At 44.4% G+C, this 17,679-nt stretch overlaps 1 protein-coding gene and 1 long non-coding RNA gene across 7 annotated transcripts in view; one reads left to right on the top strand and one right to left on the bottom strand.

Annotated features, from left to right (window-relative positions):
- Nucleotides 1-17,679, top strand: part of Cpne1 (copine 1) — a 41,250-nt gene that overhangs the window by 21,349 nt on the left and 2,222 nt on the right. For all 6 annotated transcript variants that reach the window (XM_013124089.3, XM_013124084.3, XM_013124086.3 and 3 more), the window contains 12 exons: nt 12,331-12,459; nt 12,557-12,736; nt 12,847-12,921; nt 12,999-13,070; nt 13,175-13,255; nt 13,394-13,483; nt 13,579-13,665; nt 13,790-13,876; nt 13,979-14,038; nt 14,118-14,251; nt 14,335-14,389; nt 15,403-15,454. In XM_013124089.3, coding sequence (XP_012979543.1) covers nt 12,331-12,459; nt 12,557-12,736; nt 12,847-12,921; nt 12,999-13,070; nt 13,175-13,255; nt 13,394-13,483; nt 13,579-13,665; nt 13,790-13,876; nt 13,979-14,038; nt 14,118-14,251; nt 14,335-14,389; nt 15,403-15,454 — 1,102 coding nt within the window. The remainder of the gene's footprint in view (nt 1-12,330; nt 12,460-12,556; nt 12,737-12,846; nt 12,922-12,998; nt 13,071-13,174; nt 13,256-13,393; nt 13,484-13,578; nt 13,666-13,789; nt 13,877-13,978; nt 14,039-14,117; nt 14,252-14,334; nt 14,390-15,402; nt 15,455-17,679) is intronic.
- Nucleotides 516-6,921, bottom strand: LOC121134590. The gene is made up of 3 exons (XR_005871694.1): nt 6,525-6,921; nt 1,098-1,196; nt 516-598 (listed from the first exon to the last, which is right to left on the bottom strand). It is a non-coding gene; the product is annotated as an uncharacterized LOC121134590 (long non-coding RNA).

The following is a 17,679-nucleotide window of genomic DNA, read 5'->3' as shown; positions in this document are numbered from 1 at the left end:
ATGTTCCGCTTGAGACAAGCTTAGACTAATAACATAATTCCAGGAATCAATGAAGTGATTTTATTGCAGGGCTAGGTCTCACCATATTGCCCAGGCTAGCTTACATGGGTCCAAGCACTCTTTCACCTCAGCTTTTATGGAATAACTGGACAACAGATACAGGCTACCGTGTCTTGAGGCTGAATAAAGCATTTGAAAGATGAAAGCATTTGAAAGTGAGATCAGCTGTCCCACATACACAGTGTGGCTTTTTCATCTGAAAGGGGCAGGCTTAGGAGAGATCACTTCTGTAATTCATTGTTTGCAGTTCTCTATCTTTTTGGAAGAAAGGGTATCAGTTCTGTATACTTATCACTACTCTCCCCAAAGTAGACTTCAGGGATATGATAGGGTCTAAATATAGATCCCCCCATCCCTGGTGCTATCCTGGAACTCAGGTCCCCCTGCCTCTGCCTCCCAAATACTGGGATTAAAGGTGTGTACTACTACTCCCAACTAAAAATTTTATCTCTTTACCGTAAATTCTGAAAGCTCATGAAGGTTTACTGTAAGGTAGTTTGAGGAATTCTGTCGTAGCACATGTGCAGTAGGCACAGTTCTGTGAAAAAAAAAACTTGTGTTCAACAACATAAGCGAGTTCATCTATTAAATGGTAATTCTCAGTGTGCTATCTAAATTTATTTGTGCTGTTTTGAGCTGCGTTGTATGTCAGAGTCTCAAAAGCATCATTTTTTTTTGATCAACATAAATCACAATAAACAACCAGGAGACACTACCCTGATGTAAACAGCCCAGCCCCAGGTACAGGACAACACTTCAAAAACACTGAGACTGTATATTAGGGGAGAAAAATATTATTAATTATGTCCTTCGATTTCTCTTGAGTCCCAGGGACCTCCCTCCAGTGAGAGGCTAGAACATAAAATTCAGCGCATAAGCTGTAGAGAAGTAATGAATGGCTGAATTGACAATTTGTGTGTGCTGCCCCCCCCCATTTTACACCTAGACTCTGGCCTAGGGAACACTTAGTTTTGAGTCTCTTCCTACTCTGGAAGAAGAAAAATCAAGTACAGAGGTGAAGCAGCCCCGTAACTCACCCCAGGTGTTGCTGCCGCCACCACCAGTTTTCCTTTTGCCTACTCACATAGTAACTAAATCAGCTGGAAGCTAGGTGATGGGTCTCAGCAGGATGTAGCCTGACAAGGAGAGAGCATTTACTTGGAATTTTTGATTGCTAAAGATAGTTAAATGTGATTCATACCAAATAGTGTCCACATTGTGCTGCTATACACTAGCTGTTGCATTTTTCACTCTTAGGAAAGTCTAGTCATTGTACATGCTTCTAATCCCAGCACTCTGGATCAGCTTGCTCCATATAGTGACTTCCAAGCCAGGCAGGACTACATAGTGAGACCTTGTCTCAAGTGGGGGAAGAAAAGGATAAAGGAGTCAAGCTGCTTGAACAGTCTTTAACACATGCCCAAACATGCACTACTGATTTCCTTGTGCCTTGCTCCACTCTGAGTTAGGCTTCCCTCCCCTGTATTCCATAGGGTTAGGTTCTTCCCTTTACCCTTGGGATCTATGGAACCAGCAGTGCCCTTGGCTATAGACTTGCCCAAGTGGCTGTTTACTACAGTAAATACCACTTTGCCTCTTCATGGTGAGACTCCACTTTGTTGAGCTTCATGTAACTGCAGCTTAGCCGTATATGTTGTCCTACAATTTTTTGGGGCAGTGTTGTGTGCTGAACACAACAGGGCTAAATGGTGGGAAGTCAAACAGAAAGATGCCTGTTTCTCAAGAGGTTAGATTCTTAAATTCATACACGAGTGCTTAGTTGTACTTGGAACTGAATGTACCACCGGAACTGTGTAATGACTTGTTGGCCAGTTGATAAAGATGGTCTGACACTTAACACATGTGAAACTAGTTTATGTTTGTACTGTAGTTTCCCTGTTGAAATTTTTAGTTTTCCAGACAGACGGTTTAGAGAACAATCTCAAGATCCCCCACATATTCCAACCAAGTGAATTGTTCCAGTGCGGAGTAGGGAAACATGCCCTATGAATAAATTTAGTTTGCTTCTCCACAGTCTTTGGTTTGCTGTGCTGTTCAACTTGCATGCACACTGGGGAGGCAATGGTTTTTGGCAATGCCCTTGCCCTCATGATGCTCAGGAAGAAGGTCTCACAACAACCCACATAACAGGCATTGAATGTGCAAGTTGTAGCAGCGTAGGACAGGGACAGAAAAGACTACTACTTTTGAAGGTAGCTACTGCAAGTCACTTTCTGAGATGAATTTTATCATACATGTTTATTATTTGTGTTTGCTGTGTAAAATTTATCCCTTTGATGAATGTGGAGTCCAGCAAGTCCTCTGTTCCTGTTCCAGTAATGAGGTTGTGGTGGATGTGGACTTCCTTTACATCTGTGTATAAGTCTAGTTAGTATAGGCCATGGAGAAGAGGCATTTGAGACACAATAGTGGACCATCTAAGATTGGATATGAACTAGTGACAGAATGGGACAGAGAAAACCCCTTTGCTCCCATGAGTTTGTGGGACCCATGGCAAATGTGTCCTTTGGCCTGTTCTATAAAAGAGGGTTTGAATTATCCTATCCAGTGGCAAGCATCTATGGTTCTGTGAACCCAGCTAGCTAATTTCTTTTGAAAATCTTTATGCGTTTGGTCCTGAACAGAAGGTAAAAGCATGGAACTTCAGTTTTGATTTGGCTGCTTTGTGACCCCTCTCTTTTCTCTGTGGCGGAAACCCCACATTGTCACTCTATCAAAGCCTGTCCTAAATGTCCCCTGAGCAAACAAGGAGCAGAAGTGGTGCTGCACCAAGACCCAAAGGCACATTTTACTCATTTGTGAGTGCTACTGAGAGAATTGATATACATAGGTACCCACCATCAAGGATCCTTGTTCTTGATCACTCTTAGGGTGAGCTTAACTCCTAGAGTTACCTCACCACTCTCATTTTATAGATAGGGAAATCTATAAAGAAAAGAAGACTAACGCCTGAAGCCTTGTTGCCTGTACTGTTTTTAAACACACTTTGTGGCCCAGGCTGGCCTTGAAAAGTCATCTTCCTCGGTGTTGGGATTACAGCTATGAGCTAGGAACCTGTCCAGCTATGAACGGTATTTTCATGGATGCTCAAATACTTCATGACAGCAAGTGTTACCTGTTTCTCCTTGATGGAGGGGGACGACTGAAGTCACTAGCAGTGGTCCTATGAAATATCCCCAGTCTGCTAGGGAAGAGCCTCCCTTAAAAATGCTCCCGTGATTTTAGTTTTCCAATTCCAAGTAAGCATGGGGAAACAAAAGCACTACCTGTTACCTCATCTTCGGGTACTGATCAGACAGGATTTTTGAAGTGGGCAGTTGAAGTTTGGTATAGGATGTGTTCAGAGTCTCTGGGTGGAGAGAACTCCATGCTAGAACAGTCCTAGCTTCCCTCCATTTCCAGGCTAGATTTTTTTTTTCTGTGAATGGTTCAGCACAAGTGAGATGTTGTTTGGCTTTGGGGCAGTCTTCAGGGATGTTAGAGTTGGATGCATGGCTTTCAGACTTTTCCTGACCATCCCAGTACAAGGTGGGAAACTGCTGTAATTCCCCACTTAGGTATCCTGTGTGTGTGTGTGTGTGTGTGTGCGCGCGCGCGCGCGTGCGCACGCGCGCGCGCACACACACAGTTTAAGCTTTATAGTACTGCCAGAATCTGGATAGCACATAGGCTGCTTAGAAATACATGCTTCTAAATAAACCTCACTGTTTAGTCCTGAGTCACGTGGGAATAAATAATGTTACTTTATAGTAAGAACTTGGACTTGGTCGTGCTGGGGCACAACTGTAATAACAGCACGTGGGAAACTGAGGCAAGAGGAATCTAGACTAATAAGCCAGCTTGCTCTGCAGATTGTGTTATCAAGAAATTTGGTTCAGTTTGTGACCTGTGAGAAATGTTTTTGGAGCTGCTGATTTAAATTTGGAGAATTCTGAAAATTTGAGGGAGATTCAGGGGTGAGGAAACAGCTGCCTTCTCCATGTCCCTTGAGGAAGTGAGAAGGGAACAACAAAAGTGGTGGTGTTGGGGGCATCGTCTCTGTCAATTCATGGGGAAGGGCTGGTCGGCTGGGATGGGGACGAGGGGTGGGACGTGCTTCTGGAGCCTCTGGAGGGTTTCCTGATTGGCCTCCGAGACTCGATCCAGCACCTGTGAGCTGCTCCATCTTGCCAAGGTAGGCGACATCAGGTGTGAGCATGACGTGAGCTGTCTGAAGACATGCTGTTGCTCCTCAGACTGACCTGCTTATGGCCAGCCTGTGCCACATCTGTACCAAATCCTTGGTAGACAAAGGGAGACAGGGATTGCACAGTTGCCTGGTTAAGCTCTTGGAAGTGGAGAGGCTCAGGTAACTCTTGAGCTTAAAGAACTGATAAGCAAATTTTCAGCCATCTGGTGCTGAGTTATACGCCACTGAACCTAGAAGGAAGCAGTCTGTTCTTGGGTTTACAAGTAGCAGTTAGAGCCTGCTAATGCAGGGAAAAGAATATCATTTGAAAAGATGAAAGGCACATAATTTTTATATTAGCGAAGAGAGTCCCTATCTACAATGCTATGCTATCTCCCAAGGCGAAACCGGAGGCCTACAGCTTTTAGTCTTTCCTGAAACTTACCAAGGCCACCTGCTCACACAATACTTTAGATTCTTACGAGTCTGGTCTAGTACAATGATGCCAGCTTCTCCCAAATGTTTCAAGTTTCCATTTAATATAGGTCTATAGTGCCTAGCCAAGATGGACTGACAGAATTTGTGATCTATAATTAAGCATTTGGGAGGTAGAGGCAGAAAGATAAGGACCGTCTTTGGCTTTCCTGTAAGTGGGAGGCCATTGTGGGCTATATGACACCCTACTACCAGAAGTTTCTCAAAGAGCAAGAAGGTGGAGACACGTGAAAAATACACTTGTCTGCTGCTGCTGTGGGGAGCTTGGAAAAGTCAGCATGCATGAGTTAAGCTTGGAAGATGGTGATGGCTAATTAACATGCTGACAATTCCAGCACAGATCCTAAGGATGGTGTAAGAGCTGTGCACACATTTTTACATTAATCTTCAGAGCTCGATCATATCCCCTTTACAGCTGAGGAACCTGAGGCTTAATTATTTTGCCCAAACTATATAGGCAGGGTGCCATCTGGTTTAGTATCATCTGATGGACAGGAAGAAATATAAGAGTAGTATTTGGTGCCTGCTCACTGTTGGGAAGTCCATACTTTTGTCTTCATCAGGTTGATAGTGAATATCTAAAACTTTTTTCTCAAAAGAGAAGGGAGTTTAACTATAATCCAGAAAGTTCTAGGCCAGCCATGAATGTGCACACTTTTAATCCTGACCCTTAGGAGGCAAAGGCAGATAGCTCTCTGTAAATTTGAGGCCAATCTGACCAATATAGCAGGTTACAGACCAGATGGGACCACACAGGCGATCCTGACTCAAAAAAAACCAAAATTCCAAGGATGACTTAGGAGTCCAAATATTTGTGTTCTAGTCCTCATTTCACTTAAACCAAATTCTGCCTCTGTCTGGGTCACAGAATGTGGGCTAGATAGTCAATCCCATTTTATTTATGATGTTACAAATTATACAATCTTGACATAGAGTCTCTTTATGTAAGCCCATTGTGGACTCAGACCTTTGATGCCCTGCCTCTGCTGGGTCTGCAGATGTGCCCTGCTGGGAGGATGCTGCTTTAAGAGAGGATATATAATAATTATACAGGGCTGAGAAAGCTCTGAGGTTGGCAGCGAGTGGAGAGGGAAACAACAAATACAGGAGAGCTGAAGGGAATGAGACCCCAAGTGACTACAAACAAGGCAGAGAAGGCTGGACCTTTACCTTCTAGGTGTTCCCATCTGCACCAATGCACTCGTTCCAACACAAAGAAGAGACACCAACGTTAACTATGTCAGATGTGCCCGCAAACTCACCTGCCCTTTGATGGGTTAGCATTAAAGTCTAAATTTAAATAATTTCTGAAGGTCCTGATAGAACAGGAATTCTGTACGCAAAGATCTAGTATGCATAAGCCAGATCTCTTACTGATTTTCTTATTATCCCTTACTGATTCATCTTACTGTGACATTTAAGGGGATTAGAATGAAAGTCTCATGTTGATTGAAATGACACTATATAAGAAGTAAGTCTGGGTAAAGTATATAGCTGTTGACAAGGCATAGTGGCAAATGCTGTAATCCCAGCGCTCTGAAGCCAAAGGCAGGGGCTTAGTGAATTTGAAATCAGCCTAACCCATCTCAAAACAAGTGGTGTGCAGTTATTAATAATAATAAACAGTGGTCAAAAGTGTACTAGGAGTTTTAGTCACAGATTTCTAAGTAGGGATAGGCTTAGAAGAAGACTTGAAAAATTAATAATGCCATAAATTCCAGGTAATTTAAAGGAAACTTAGCTCAACAAAAAAGTAGCTATCAGGTATTGTGGTTTTTACCTTCAATCCCAGGGGTTGAGATGAAGGACAATTGAGACTTCCGGCCACGTCAGGGGTGGAGGGTGGTGAAATTGCTCTGAGGGAGAATACTGTGTCATGTGCATTTTCCTGATACAGTCTCATGGCCCAAGCTGGCTGTGAGCTCCTAGTCTTCCATCCTTTACCCCCAAGTGACAGTATTGTAGATGCGGTTCTCAGTTCCCAGTGAAAGCTGCAAATTATTAAGGTTTTTCTTTTTTTTTTCCCCACAGTAATATTCCAATAAGGAAGAAAAGGGGGCAGATCTGTAAGAAGAAAAAAATAGGAAACCTTGGTTGCACAGGAAGTCCTGACATTGACAATAGAAGCCAGGCCGATTTAGTAACATCACAGAGTTAGGCCCCATACGCTATGTTCCACACAGTGGGCCCACAGTAATGTGGTTGGAATTAAGTGCAGACCCTTTGTGACCCAACAGACCATCCTTTCCTAGAGTTCTATGGCTTCCCTCAGTCAATGCCCACTTGGGGGAGAAAAGAGGACAGCAAAGATTAGGTTTTGCATATTCTTTTATTTTTGTTTGTTTTTCAAAATAGGGTTTCCTCTGTGTAGTTCTGTAGACCAGACTGGCCTCAAACTCACAGAGATCTGTCAGCTTCTGCCTCTTGAGTGTTGGGATTAAAGGCGTGCATCAGCACCATAGATAGTTTCTGCCTATTCTAAATCTAATGAATAAAATCAGTATGCTTCATCCTTCAGATTTATTCAGATTTCAGGTATTGATCTGTTGCGGATTGACTTTCTATAAGCATAGCAATTCATTCTCCTATTGATGGACACTAGGGACATTTCAAGTTTAGGCTACAATGACTAAAGCTGCTGTGAGCAGTCCTAATAAAACTTTCAGACATGATGTTTTCATTTCTTTTAGATTAAAATACGCCAGTGGAATTGCACTTGGCTAGGTACACACTTGGCTGTCTGACAGGCTTGCTGGGCTGTCTTCCAAGGTGACGCATTTAATACTTTCACCAACTATAGGAATCTTAAATCCTTTGCCAACATTTGGCCTTGTTAGGCACAGGTGGGTTTCTAACTATCCCATTGTAGTTTTTGTTGTTTGGTTTTGGTTTTGGCTTTGGTTTTTTTGAGACAGGCTTTCTCTGGCTGTTCTGGAACTCACTCTGTAGACCAGGCTGGCTTCAAACTCAGATCTGCTGCCTCTGCCTCCAGGGTGCTGGGATTAAAGGCGTGCGCCACCATCCAGCCCTATTGTAGTTTTATTTTGCATTTCTTAAGTCACTTGTGCTGAGGATCATTTCACAAGCTTATTTATGTTTTATAAAGACTCTTAGAATCTTCTGCCTGTTTATTTACATTGATTCTCATTAAAATGGAATTGTAGGAGTCCTGCATTGAAATTTTGCCTTACAGGGTTTGGTTTTTGTTTTAGTTTATTTTAGTGTTGGGGGTTAAACCAGGGATGTGTTTACACTAGACAAAACTCTCATCACTAGACTACATCTTAGCCCTCCACGTTAAAATTTCACAACTCAATTGTTAAAAGAGCAAGAAAGGAAAGGTTACAAATGTACATTAATTCAAATGAAAAGGACCCCAAGTTGTGAGTTCCCATGAGTTCATCAAATAGCTGAGTACCAGCTCTTTGCACTGAGTACTAGTACTGGGCTTATAGAGATGACACTTAGTGCTAGTTTGGAGGAGCCCACAATTAAATGGAAGTGGAGGAAAAGATACGGTTCTGCTGTTGTAATTTCAGCATTAATGTAGTTACTGAGTGTCTGTTATAAGTAGGTACCAGAGATACTGGCAAAGTAGACAGAGTTCCTGCTCTTACATAACTTGCTGTCCAGGGGAGAAACATACAGTACGAAGGCCTTGAAATAGAGAATGGATTGACACTGGATGGTTAAGCCCTGTGTGAACACACTTGGGTGGTTAGGTTACTATTTGCACATGAGTTAAATCCCTGTGTGGGTTCCAGGGATCAAACTTCGGAGTAATGGCAAGCACCTTTACCCATAAAGCCATCATGCCAGCCACAGAATGCTGGTGTTTTGTGTTGTTTTGTTTTTAATTTTGTGTACTTGTGCATGTTTCTGTGTGGGTTTGTGCATGTGATTGCAGTGCCTGTGGATACCAGAAGAGGACATTGGATCCCTTGGAGCTGGAGCCACAGGCGCCTGTGTGTAGGCTGCCTGATGTGGATGCTGGGAACTGAACTCTGGTTTCTCTGGAAACACAAAGGATTCTTATCCCTGAGCCATCTCTTCTGCTTTCAAACTTAGGTTTTTTTGTTTGTTTGGTTTTGGTTTTGGTTTTTTTAGACAGGGTTTCTCTGTGGCTTTGAAGGCTGTCCTGGAACTAGCTCTTGTAGACCAGGCTGATCTAGAACTCAAAGAGAGCTGCCTGCTTCTGCCTCCTGAATGCTGGGATTAAAGGCGTGCGTCACCACTGCCTGACTCCAAACTTAGGGTTTTATACTGAATGATTTTATGTTGAGTGTATTGGGAAGCTATCCCAGAGTTTTAAGCAGGGAAGTGACATGATCTGGTTTTCATTAGCAAATAAACACAGAATGGCTGTGAGGCTGCAAAAAGGCTGATAAGGAAACCACTGCAGTTATCCAAAGACAATGAAATCCTACCTAGCAAGAATTCATTAAGGGAGTCCCATCAGACCAGAGCTGTGGTCTGTCTCCTAATGATATGAGCTAAGGAAAGTGGCTAAGAAAGGCCTTGCAATTTCTGTAGAAATTCTGCCTCAGGAGTAGAACAAAATAGCTTGCTAGAATGTTTGTTGTTGATGGTTGTTGGGCAGTTATACAGGGTTTTTGTTGTTGTTGAGACTGGAAATTGCTAGGTGAGGCAGTACCAAGGAGGAGAAACCTGGGAGGGTAAGGTATGGGATAAAAGTACAGGGTTTAGAATAATCAATACTTAGGGTGTGTATTGGGATTAGGTAGGAAGCTAATGAGGGCCTTCAATGTATAATATCAAAATCTATAAGGAAGTGTATAAGTTATAATAACCCAGGCATGGTGATGAATGCCTATAATCCCAGCACTCACAGGAAAGGGTAGGAGGATCTAGAATTTAAGGTCACCCTCATCTGCAAAATCCAGTGGAAGCCAGCCTAGGTTACATAAAACCCTGTGCCATAATATAAGGGGGGGGTGTACATGCTTGTTTCCCTGTGTATATTATTACTATGTGGGAGTGTTCAGATCTATTGAATATACACTTACCTGAGAAACACGTGTAAACATGGTTACAGTCTAGAGCTTTCAAGTAATGCAGACACTTGGTTCTGTCTGGTTGATCTGCATTCAGCATCCCTTTGTGTTTGGTAGTGAGCAAACACCTGTGAGCCACCTTAAATTCTGGGATCCTTTATTGTTAAAACAATAGTGAACTGAGAGGCAAATACTGCCTCAGGACATGAGCTGTGTTCTGTTGAGTCTCTAGGGGAGTCATTAGGAAGGTTGGAAGTCTACAGGCCTCTTGTAGGACCAGCCTTAGAACACAGGACCTGCCAATCGCATGGTTGGGGTTATCATCTGCCTTCAGACCCTGATCTCTCAAAGCTGCATGGAATATGGAGCCTGGAGAAACAGGAGGCCTCCCGGGTGGGAGTGAAAATACACACACGTGGTTTAGTTTGGCTACAAACTTTTGAATCAAAAGAGTAGTGGATTTTAACACTCATTTGAGCAGGGGCTCTAGTGCTGTGGGTGACTCTAAAAATAATCAATGTGGGTACTGTATTCTGTGTAGGAGACTAGAGCTAGGATATAGTTCAGTGACAGATGATTGCCTGGCATGCACAAGGTCCTAGACAATTCCCAATACCACTAAGCAAGAACAAAAGGAGACTTAGGGACCAACGTGAGATGATGCAGGCTGGGAGGAGAAGGAGGTTGGAGACATTCCAGGACGTACTGCTGGGTAGGTAGCTGGGCTGCAGAGGCAAGTCCAGTGAGGAATCTTGTACACTTGATGTAGATGGTGCGTGTCGTCTGTGGACCATCATGTGCTGTAGGCGGAACTACATTGTCACTATGGTGATTCATGCAAGGTGATGATGATTGTGATGGAGGAAATAGGAGAATTGTAGAAGTTTGGGGTTGCTTGATTTGGAGACAAGTCAGTCAGAACTGGTCCTGGAGATGGCCTCTGGAATTTCATGCAACAAGTGTGTCTAGGTGCTGGGACAGAGTAGTGCACAAACAGATAAATTCTCCTTTGCACAGTTTATGTTCTAGTGCTGGAGACTGATTGTATAACTAAAATATGTGTAGTAAGTTGGATCTTGGCGTGAAGGTAGTAATGGAGTCTGATGTGTCAGTGGTGATAGGGTTGGAATTAGGGTGGCAGGCAGGACTACCTACATTAAGGGATGGTGGCCCAGCGGTGGTGGTGGTGCATGCCTTTAATCCCAGCACTCGGGAGGCAGAGGCAGGAGGATCTCTGTGAGTTCAAGGCCAGGCTGGACAGACAGCCTCCAAAACAATACAGAGAAACCCTGTCTCGGAAAACCAAAAAAAAAAAAAAAAAAAAAAAAAAGAGTTGGGATGGTGAGTAAGAACCTTACAGGAGAGGGAACTGCTTGTGACTGCAGGGCTTTGGAATAGGAGTCCGTGGGTTTGAGGGATGGCAAAGGCCAGAATGAGTGAGCTAGAGAACTGGCAGATTAGGTTAGAGGGACCTAGTTCTTTCAGATTGTATATTAGACCAGTGTGTAGCTTAGAGTGACATCAGGGAAGATTTTGTTGTTGTTATTTTTATGTTAAATGTATATGTGTCCGTGGACTCAATGTTTGGGCCAGAGACATGTGTGGAGCTGGACTTGTAGGCATGTGTGAACCACTCAGCATGGGAGCTGGGAATTTAACTCAGGTCCTCTGCAAGAGCAAATATTCTCTTAAGTGCTGAGCCACTTCTCAAGTCCTTTAGAGTCAGGATCTCATGTAAGCCTAGGCTGGCTTCATATTCACTGGGTAACTCAGGCTGTCCTTGTACTCTTATTCCTTCTGTTTGGCCTCCCAGAGATAGAATTACAGTTTGAGCCACAACTTTGTGGTTTTTGAGATAGGGTTTCACTTTGTAGCCATGGAACTCTTTGTATGTTATCTAAGGTGGCCCTTGCCTGCTTCTGCTTCCTGTGTGCTGTGATTGACTGTTTTGCCAGGATAAGTTTGGTTGCTATAGTAACAGTCCGTTGGCGTGTGATGGGAAGTGGAAGTGGGGATAACACAGGCTAAGTGAGCATCTGAGGAGACTGTGGCTATTTCTAGGTAACATAAATAGTGGCATAGACTGGATCATGACATGGAAATGAGGAGACTTGAGCAGCTGATTAGAGATTAGAAGAGTCAATGATGAGATAGATCCCAACTTGCAAGATGTTAGGTCCCAGGGCTAGAGGGGATCATTATCTTCAGAGACCTTTGGGGAGCACTATCTAGATAATGGCTCCACTGGAGACTGTTGGGATTGAAATATAGCCTAGTTCTGACCTTGGGGCAGGTGCTAAGAGGTCAGAGTGAGATTGATTATGCTCTGCAGTGGTTAAGGCTCAAGTTCCAGGTCTGGACAGCATTGTTGAGATTAAGACCACTTAGAGTAAGGATTCATTTGGAGCCAGAGTTTGTTATCACAACTGTGTCCTGTGCTGTTGAGCCCACTTAGGATTTAGGGGTGTCGAGGCTGCCTGCGTGAAGCCTTCGGCTTTCCCAGGCTGGGAACTATAGTTAGTGAGAGATGGAGGAGAGGCCCTGATGCTTGACCCAGCTCTTTCCCTCCAGATGGCCCACTGTGTGACCTTGGTTCAGCTGTCCGTTTCCTGTGACCATCTTATTGACAAGGACATCGGCTCCAAATCTGACCCACTCTGCGTCCTTTTACAGGATGTGGGAGGGGGCACCTGGGCTGAGGTGAGATGGACTTGAAGGTTAAGGTCATTGAGGGAGGGTAGGATCATGTTTTGGGGTGGCAGGTTTGTTACTGATGCTTAGTGGCCTCTTCCTACAGCTTTGTCGGACTGAGCGAATCCGGAACTGCTCAAGCCCTGTGTTCTCCAAGACTCTGCAGGTCGAGTACCACTTTGAGACTGTCCAGAAGCTGCGCTTTGGAATCTATGACATAGACAACAAGACACCCGAGCTGGGGGATGATGACTTCCTAGGGGGAGCAGAGTGCTCCCTAGGTCAGGTACTTTTGGGGTCAGGGACTAAGAAGAAGCTTGGATGTATGTGCCAGTCACACAGGACCTCTCACCCTATGTGAGGTACTGAAGCCTCTCTCACCTCATTTTCCCCCAGATTGTTTCCAGTCAGACTTTGACTCTACCCTTGATGTTGAAGCCGGGGAAGCCTGCTGGACAGGGAACCATTACTGTAAGAAATAAATCCTGGTTGGGGAAGCAGTTTATGTAATGAATAATTCATGAGGTGATATAGTCCTCTCTTCCTAGGTGTCAGCCCAGGAGTTAAAGGACAGTCGCGTAGTAACCATGGAGGTGGAAGCTAGAAACCTAGATAAGAAGGTGTGTTTGGAAGGAGGCCCTGGGAATCTAAGAATTAAGGCGATGGAGGGCTGACACTGACTGTCTTCCGGAGTCTTATAACTGAATCTCTTTGGCATTGGCAGGACTTCCTAGGAAAATCTGATCCATTCTTGGAGTTCTTCCGACAAGGTGATGGGAAGTGGCACTTGACTTACCGATCTGAGGTGTGACTCTTGATGTTGATGGGTTGGCATGGAAGAGTCTCCAGGGTTTGGGAACTGAGGGAGAAAACTGTGTTGGTGGGCAGGAGAGGGTGGGAACTCTTCATGGGCCAGCTCAGAGCTCACTGCCCTCTACCCCAGGTAATCAAGAACAACCTGAACCCTACATGGAAGCCCTTCTCGGTTCCTCTTCAGCATTTCTGCGGTGGGGACCCCGGCACACCCATCCAGGTGAGTGGTTTACTCTAGTAGATTGACGGAGCCTGGGAAGGGTCCTGCCCGCCCCGCCCTGTGTCTCTGTTATACAAACACACACTCTCCCTCAGGTGCGCTGCTCGGACTATGACAGTGACGGGTCACATGATCTCATTGGTATCTTCCACACCACCTTGGCCCAAATTCAAGCAGTCCCGGTACGTGTTGACAGTGCCCCGGTGGGCCACAAGGGCTGCTGCCCAGAGGAAGGTCTGGCAAGTGCAGCTTAGGTCCTTAGCTGATGCTGTGGTGGTTTCCTGCCCTACTTTTTCTCTCCACCAGGCTGAATTTGAATGTATCCACCCTGAGAAGCAGCAGAAAAAGAAAAGTTACAAGAACTCTGGAACTGTCCGTATCAAAACTTGCCGGGTGAGTTAGTAGCCCATGTAACCCAGGCTCTGAGTTCTGAGCTTTGGACTTCATGATGCTAGCCTGCTATTGGCCATGACTTAACATTGGTTTCATCTGCAGGTAGAGACAGAGTATTCCTTCCTGGACTATGTGATGGGAGGCTGCCAAATCAACTTTACTGTAAGTTTCAGTCCTGGGGGCAAGTGATCAGGCCTTAAGGCTAAGGTAGCCCTTACCTCCAATCTTGGTCTCTTCCCAGGTGGGTGTTGACTTCACTGGCTCCAATGGAGACCCATCCTCTCCTGATTCCCTGCACTATCTGAGCCCTTCAGGAGTCAACGAGTATCTGACAGCACTGTGGAGTGTGGGCAGCGTGGTTCAAGACTATGACTCGTGAGTTTCAGGTTCTGGCCACTCCCATGCCCTGTTCACGTTTCAGCCTCTAGACTCAGGATCCCCTCACTGCTTCTCCACAGAGACAAGCTGTTTCCAGCATTTGGATTTGGGGCCCAGGTACCCCCTAATTGGCAGGTAAGCTCTTTCCTTCCTTTTCTCTTTTCTAGGTTTTAGTATCAAGCTCCTAATTCCAGAGTCTGTGGTAAATTTATTTATTGCATGGATTCTTACTGCAAGGAGAGATACAGAGATCTGTCCTAGTGGGCAAGTATACAGCAAATGCAGGGCCAGATAGCTCCTGTGGGAACCCTGGCATATATCAGAGTGCCCTTGCTTTGATTTTGTAGTTTTGAACTTAAACCCAGGGTCTTTTTTTGTTTGTTTGTTTTACGAGACAGGGTTTCTCTGTATTGTTTTGGAGGCTGTTGGTCCAGCCTGGCCTCGAACTCACAGAGATCTGCCTGCCTTTGCCTCCTGAGTGTTGGGATTAAAGGCGTGTGCCACCACTGCCCTTCGAACCCAGGGTCTTAAACATGCTAAACATGCACTCTACTGACTGCACTTGAACCTTTCAAGAATGACATATTTCTTGGCACAGAAAAGGCTGGGGTACCTTAACTGTTGAATCCTTCAGTTCCCAGCACCCTCATAAGATGGCTGGCTACCTGTAGCTGGGCTCCCAAAGGAACCCAATGCATTCTTCTGATCTCCAGGCATGGTAGTACACAACTTTGCTGTGTGTTGTTGTGGCTCACAACTTTTATCCCAGCATTTGGGAGGCAGTAGCAAGTGGATCTCTCTGAGTTTACATAGACCTTGTTTGGTGTGTGTGTTGGGGAGGGGCTCAGGAGCGGAACAAGGGGAAGATGGGGAGGAAGATTGTCGTTTTTTCTCTCTCTTTTTTTTTGGCTTTTTGTTTGTTTTTTGTTCAGACTGGCCCAAGTGTATAGAGATCCTAATGTCCCCCTGTGCTGGGATTAAATGTATGAACTCCTATACCCAGCTGTTTTTTTAATTTTGAAATTGATCTTGCTATATAACTCAGGCTAGGCTAGGTTTAAGCTTGAAATCTTGTAGTCTTAGTCTCCTGTGTGCTAATACTGGAGGTAACCCACACCTGGTTAAGTCATTTTTATTCTTGCCCTCAGGTCTCCCATGAATTTGCCTTGAACTTCAATCCCAGTAATCCCTATTGTGCAGGTAATTCCTTGTTTACCAGTGTGCCACAGTCCCAATCTGAGAGTGAGCATTCATGGGTAGAGAAGACTGGGAGGGAGAAGCCTGCCTCTTTGTACAGAGGAATGGAGGTCAGAGCTAGCCCAGTGGGGTTATATTCATCTTATTACTGATGGCCTTGGACAAGTTGCTTACCTCTTTTTTTTTTTTTTTTTTTTTTTTTTTTTTTTGGTTTTTCGAGACAGGGTTTCTCTGTGGCTTTGGAGGCTGTCCTGGAACTCACTCTGTAGACCAGGCTGGCCTCAAACTCAGAGATCCGCCTGCCTCTGCCTCCCAAGTGCTGGGATTAAAGACGTGTGCCACCAATGCCAGTGTGCTTTGGTTTTAAAATAAAACTAAAGTTATCTGGTCCTTGTGGCAAAGGGGCTGGGGCAAGAGAATCGAAAGTTCAAGGCCTGCCTGGGCAACTTGGTCTCAAATGAAAACATGGAAAAAGGCTGGGTGGGCTATCATTGACTGCTGTGTTAAGAGTGGAATTCAGAGCTTTCTATATACTGGGAAAGCACTCTGTCACTAGACACATCCCCAGCCAGAGTAGGCAGGTATTTTGTGGGAACTTCCCAAGCTTTTTTGTAAAGACCCAAGATTTGAGTTCCAGGAGATCTGACAGCCTTGCATAGACATACATGCAGGCAAAACACCAATACTCATAAAAAATAAGTCTTTAAAAAATGTATTAAAGGGCTGAAAAGATGGCTCAGAGGTTAAGAGCACTGACTTCTTTTCTCAAGGTCCTGAGTTCAGTTCCCAGCAAGCACATGGTGGCACACAGCCATCTGTAATGAGATCTGGTGCCCTCTTTTGACATTCAGGCAGAACACTGTATACATAATAAATAAATAAATAAATCTTAAAAAGAAGAAGAAGAAGACCTAAGATTTGGGTCTTGTCAGAACTTCCACATGAGCGCCAAGTTAAAGTGAAAAAAATTGACCTGATCTTCTTACTTATTTTTATTATTCTTACTTTGTATGTGTGGGTTTGTGTGTTGGTATGCACATGTAAGTAAGGTGCCCACAGAGGCCAGAGGTACCAGATCTCTTGGATCTGGAGTTACATATGGTTGTGAGTCTCCTGGTGTGAGTGCTAAGAATCCAACTCAGCTTCTCGGAAGACCAGTTCATGCTCTTAGCTGCCTTGCTTCAGCCCCTTACGGCTTTAGACGGGGTCTCACCCTCGCCCTGACTGTTCTAGAACTCACTATTTAGCCAAAGCTAGCCTTGAGCACCAGGTGATCCTTCCTGCCTCAACCATGTAGATGCTAAGATTCCAGGTGTGAGAACCACATGAGGCTATGGCTTTAATTTAAAATTTTCTTCTCACTTTGTATCTGGATGTAAAACCATATTTGGAAACCAGTGTAATCCTAAACACTTTGTGGAAGTGGGAAAATTAGAGGTCAAGGCTAGGCTAAATAACATGAGCTTGTCTCAAAACAAAACATCAGAGTTGGAGAAAAGATACAGCAGTTACAGGAATTCTGGAATCATTTGAGCTACAGGGTAGTTGTCGGGGGGGAGGGAGTTATATATCCCTTCCAGACCCTTATTACTTTTATTAAACTTTGATCAGCATATGATGGTTTTATTATGGCCTTTTTTTTTTTTTTTTTTTGCATTCAAGTCAGGTTCTCAAACTGAATCTCCTGTTTCCACCTCCCAACTGTTGATTATAGGTCGCTGCTATTTGCATACATATATATCACATGTATCTTATTACACCCCTAGTCCTCCCTCATCTATCTTGTGGCTGGTCACCTCCTCCAAATAGTACCCTGATCTGCTTCATGTCACATATTCCGTTGCCTTTTTGTATTTTGAGACAGGGTTTCTCTGTGTATCCCTGGCTGTCCTGGAACTTGCTCTGTAGACCTGACAGGTCTGGAACTCAGAGATCCGCCTGTCCCTGCCTCCTGAGTGCCTGGCTCCATTAACTTATCTTGTATCTTAAGACCTTTTCTTTCTACCTCATAGTCTCTTTTCTTTTATAACCTTAGAATATATTATACATATATATGTTCAAATCTACATTGTGTCGTCTTAGTCTGTCAAACTTTTTCTTTCCCTTCTTGATAGACTCTCTCTGTACCCTGGGATGACTTACACATGTGCAGGCTAGCCTCCAACTTGTGACCCAGGCCAGACTTGGTGGTTCACTTCTTTACCCCAGCTTTTGGGAGGCCAAGGCAG

Source organism: Mesocricetus auratus, unplaced genomic scaffold (genome assembly GCF_017639785.1).
Source record: "Mesocricetus auratus isolate SY011 unplaced genomic scaffold, BCM_Maur_2.0 Super-Scaffold_100028, whole genome shotgun sequence".
Taxonomy (NCBI): domain Eukaryota; kingdom Metazoa; phylum Chordata; class Mammalia; order Rodentia; family Cricetidae; genus Mesocricetus; species Mesocricetus auratus.
The sequence above is the reverse complement of the archived record's forward strand: the minus strand, read 5'-3'. Positions and strand labels throughout refer to the sequence as shown.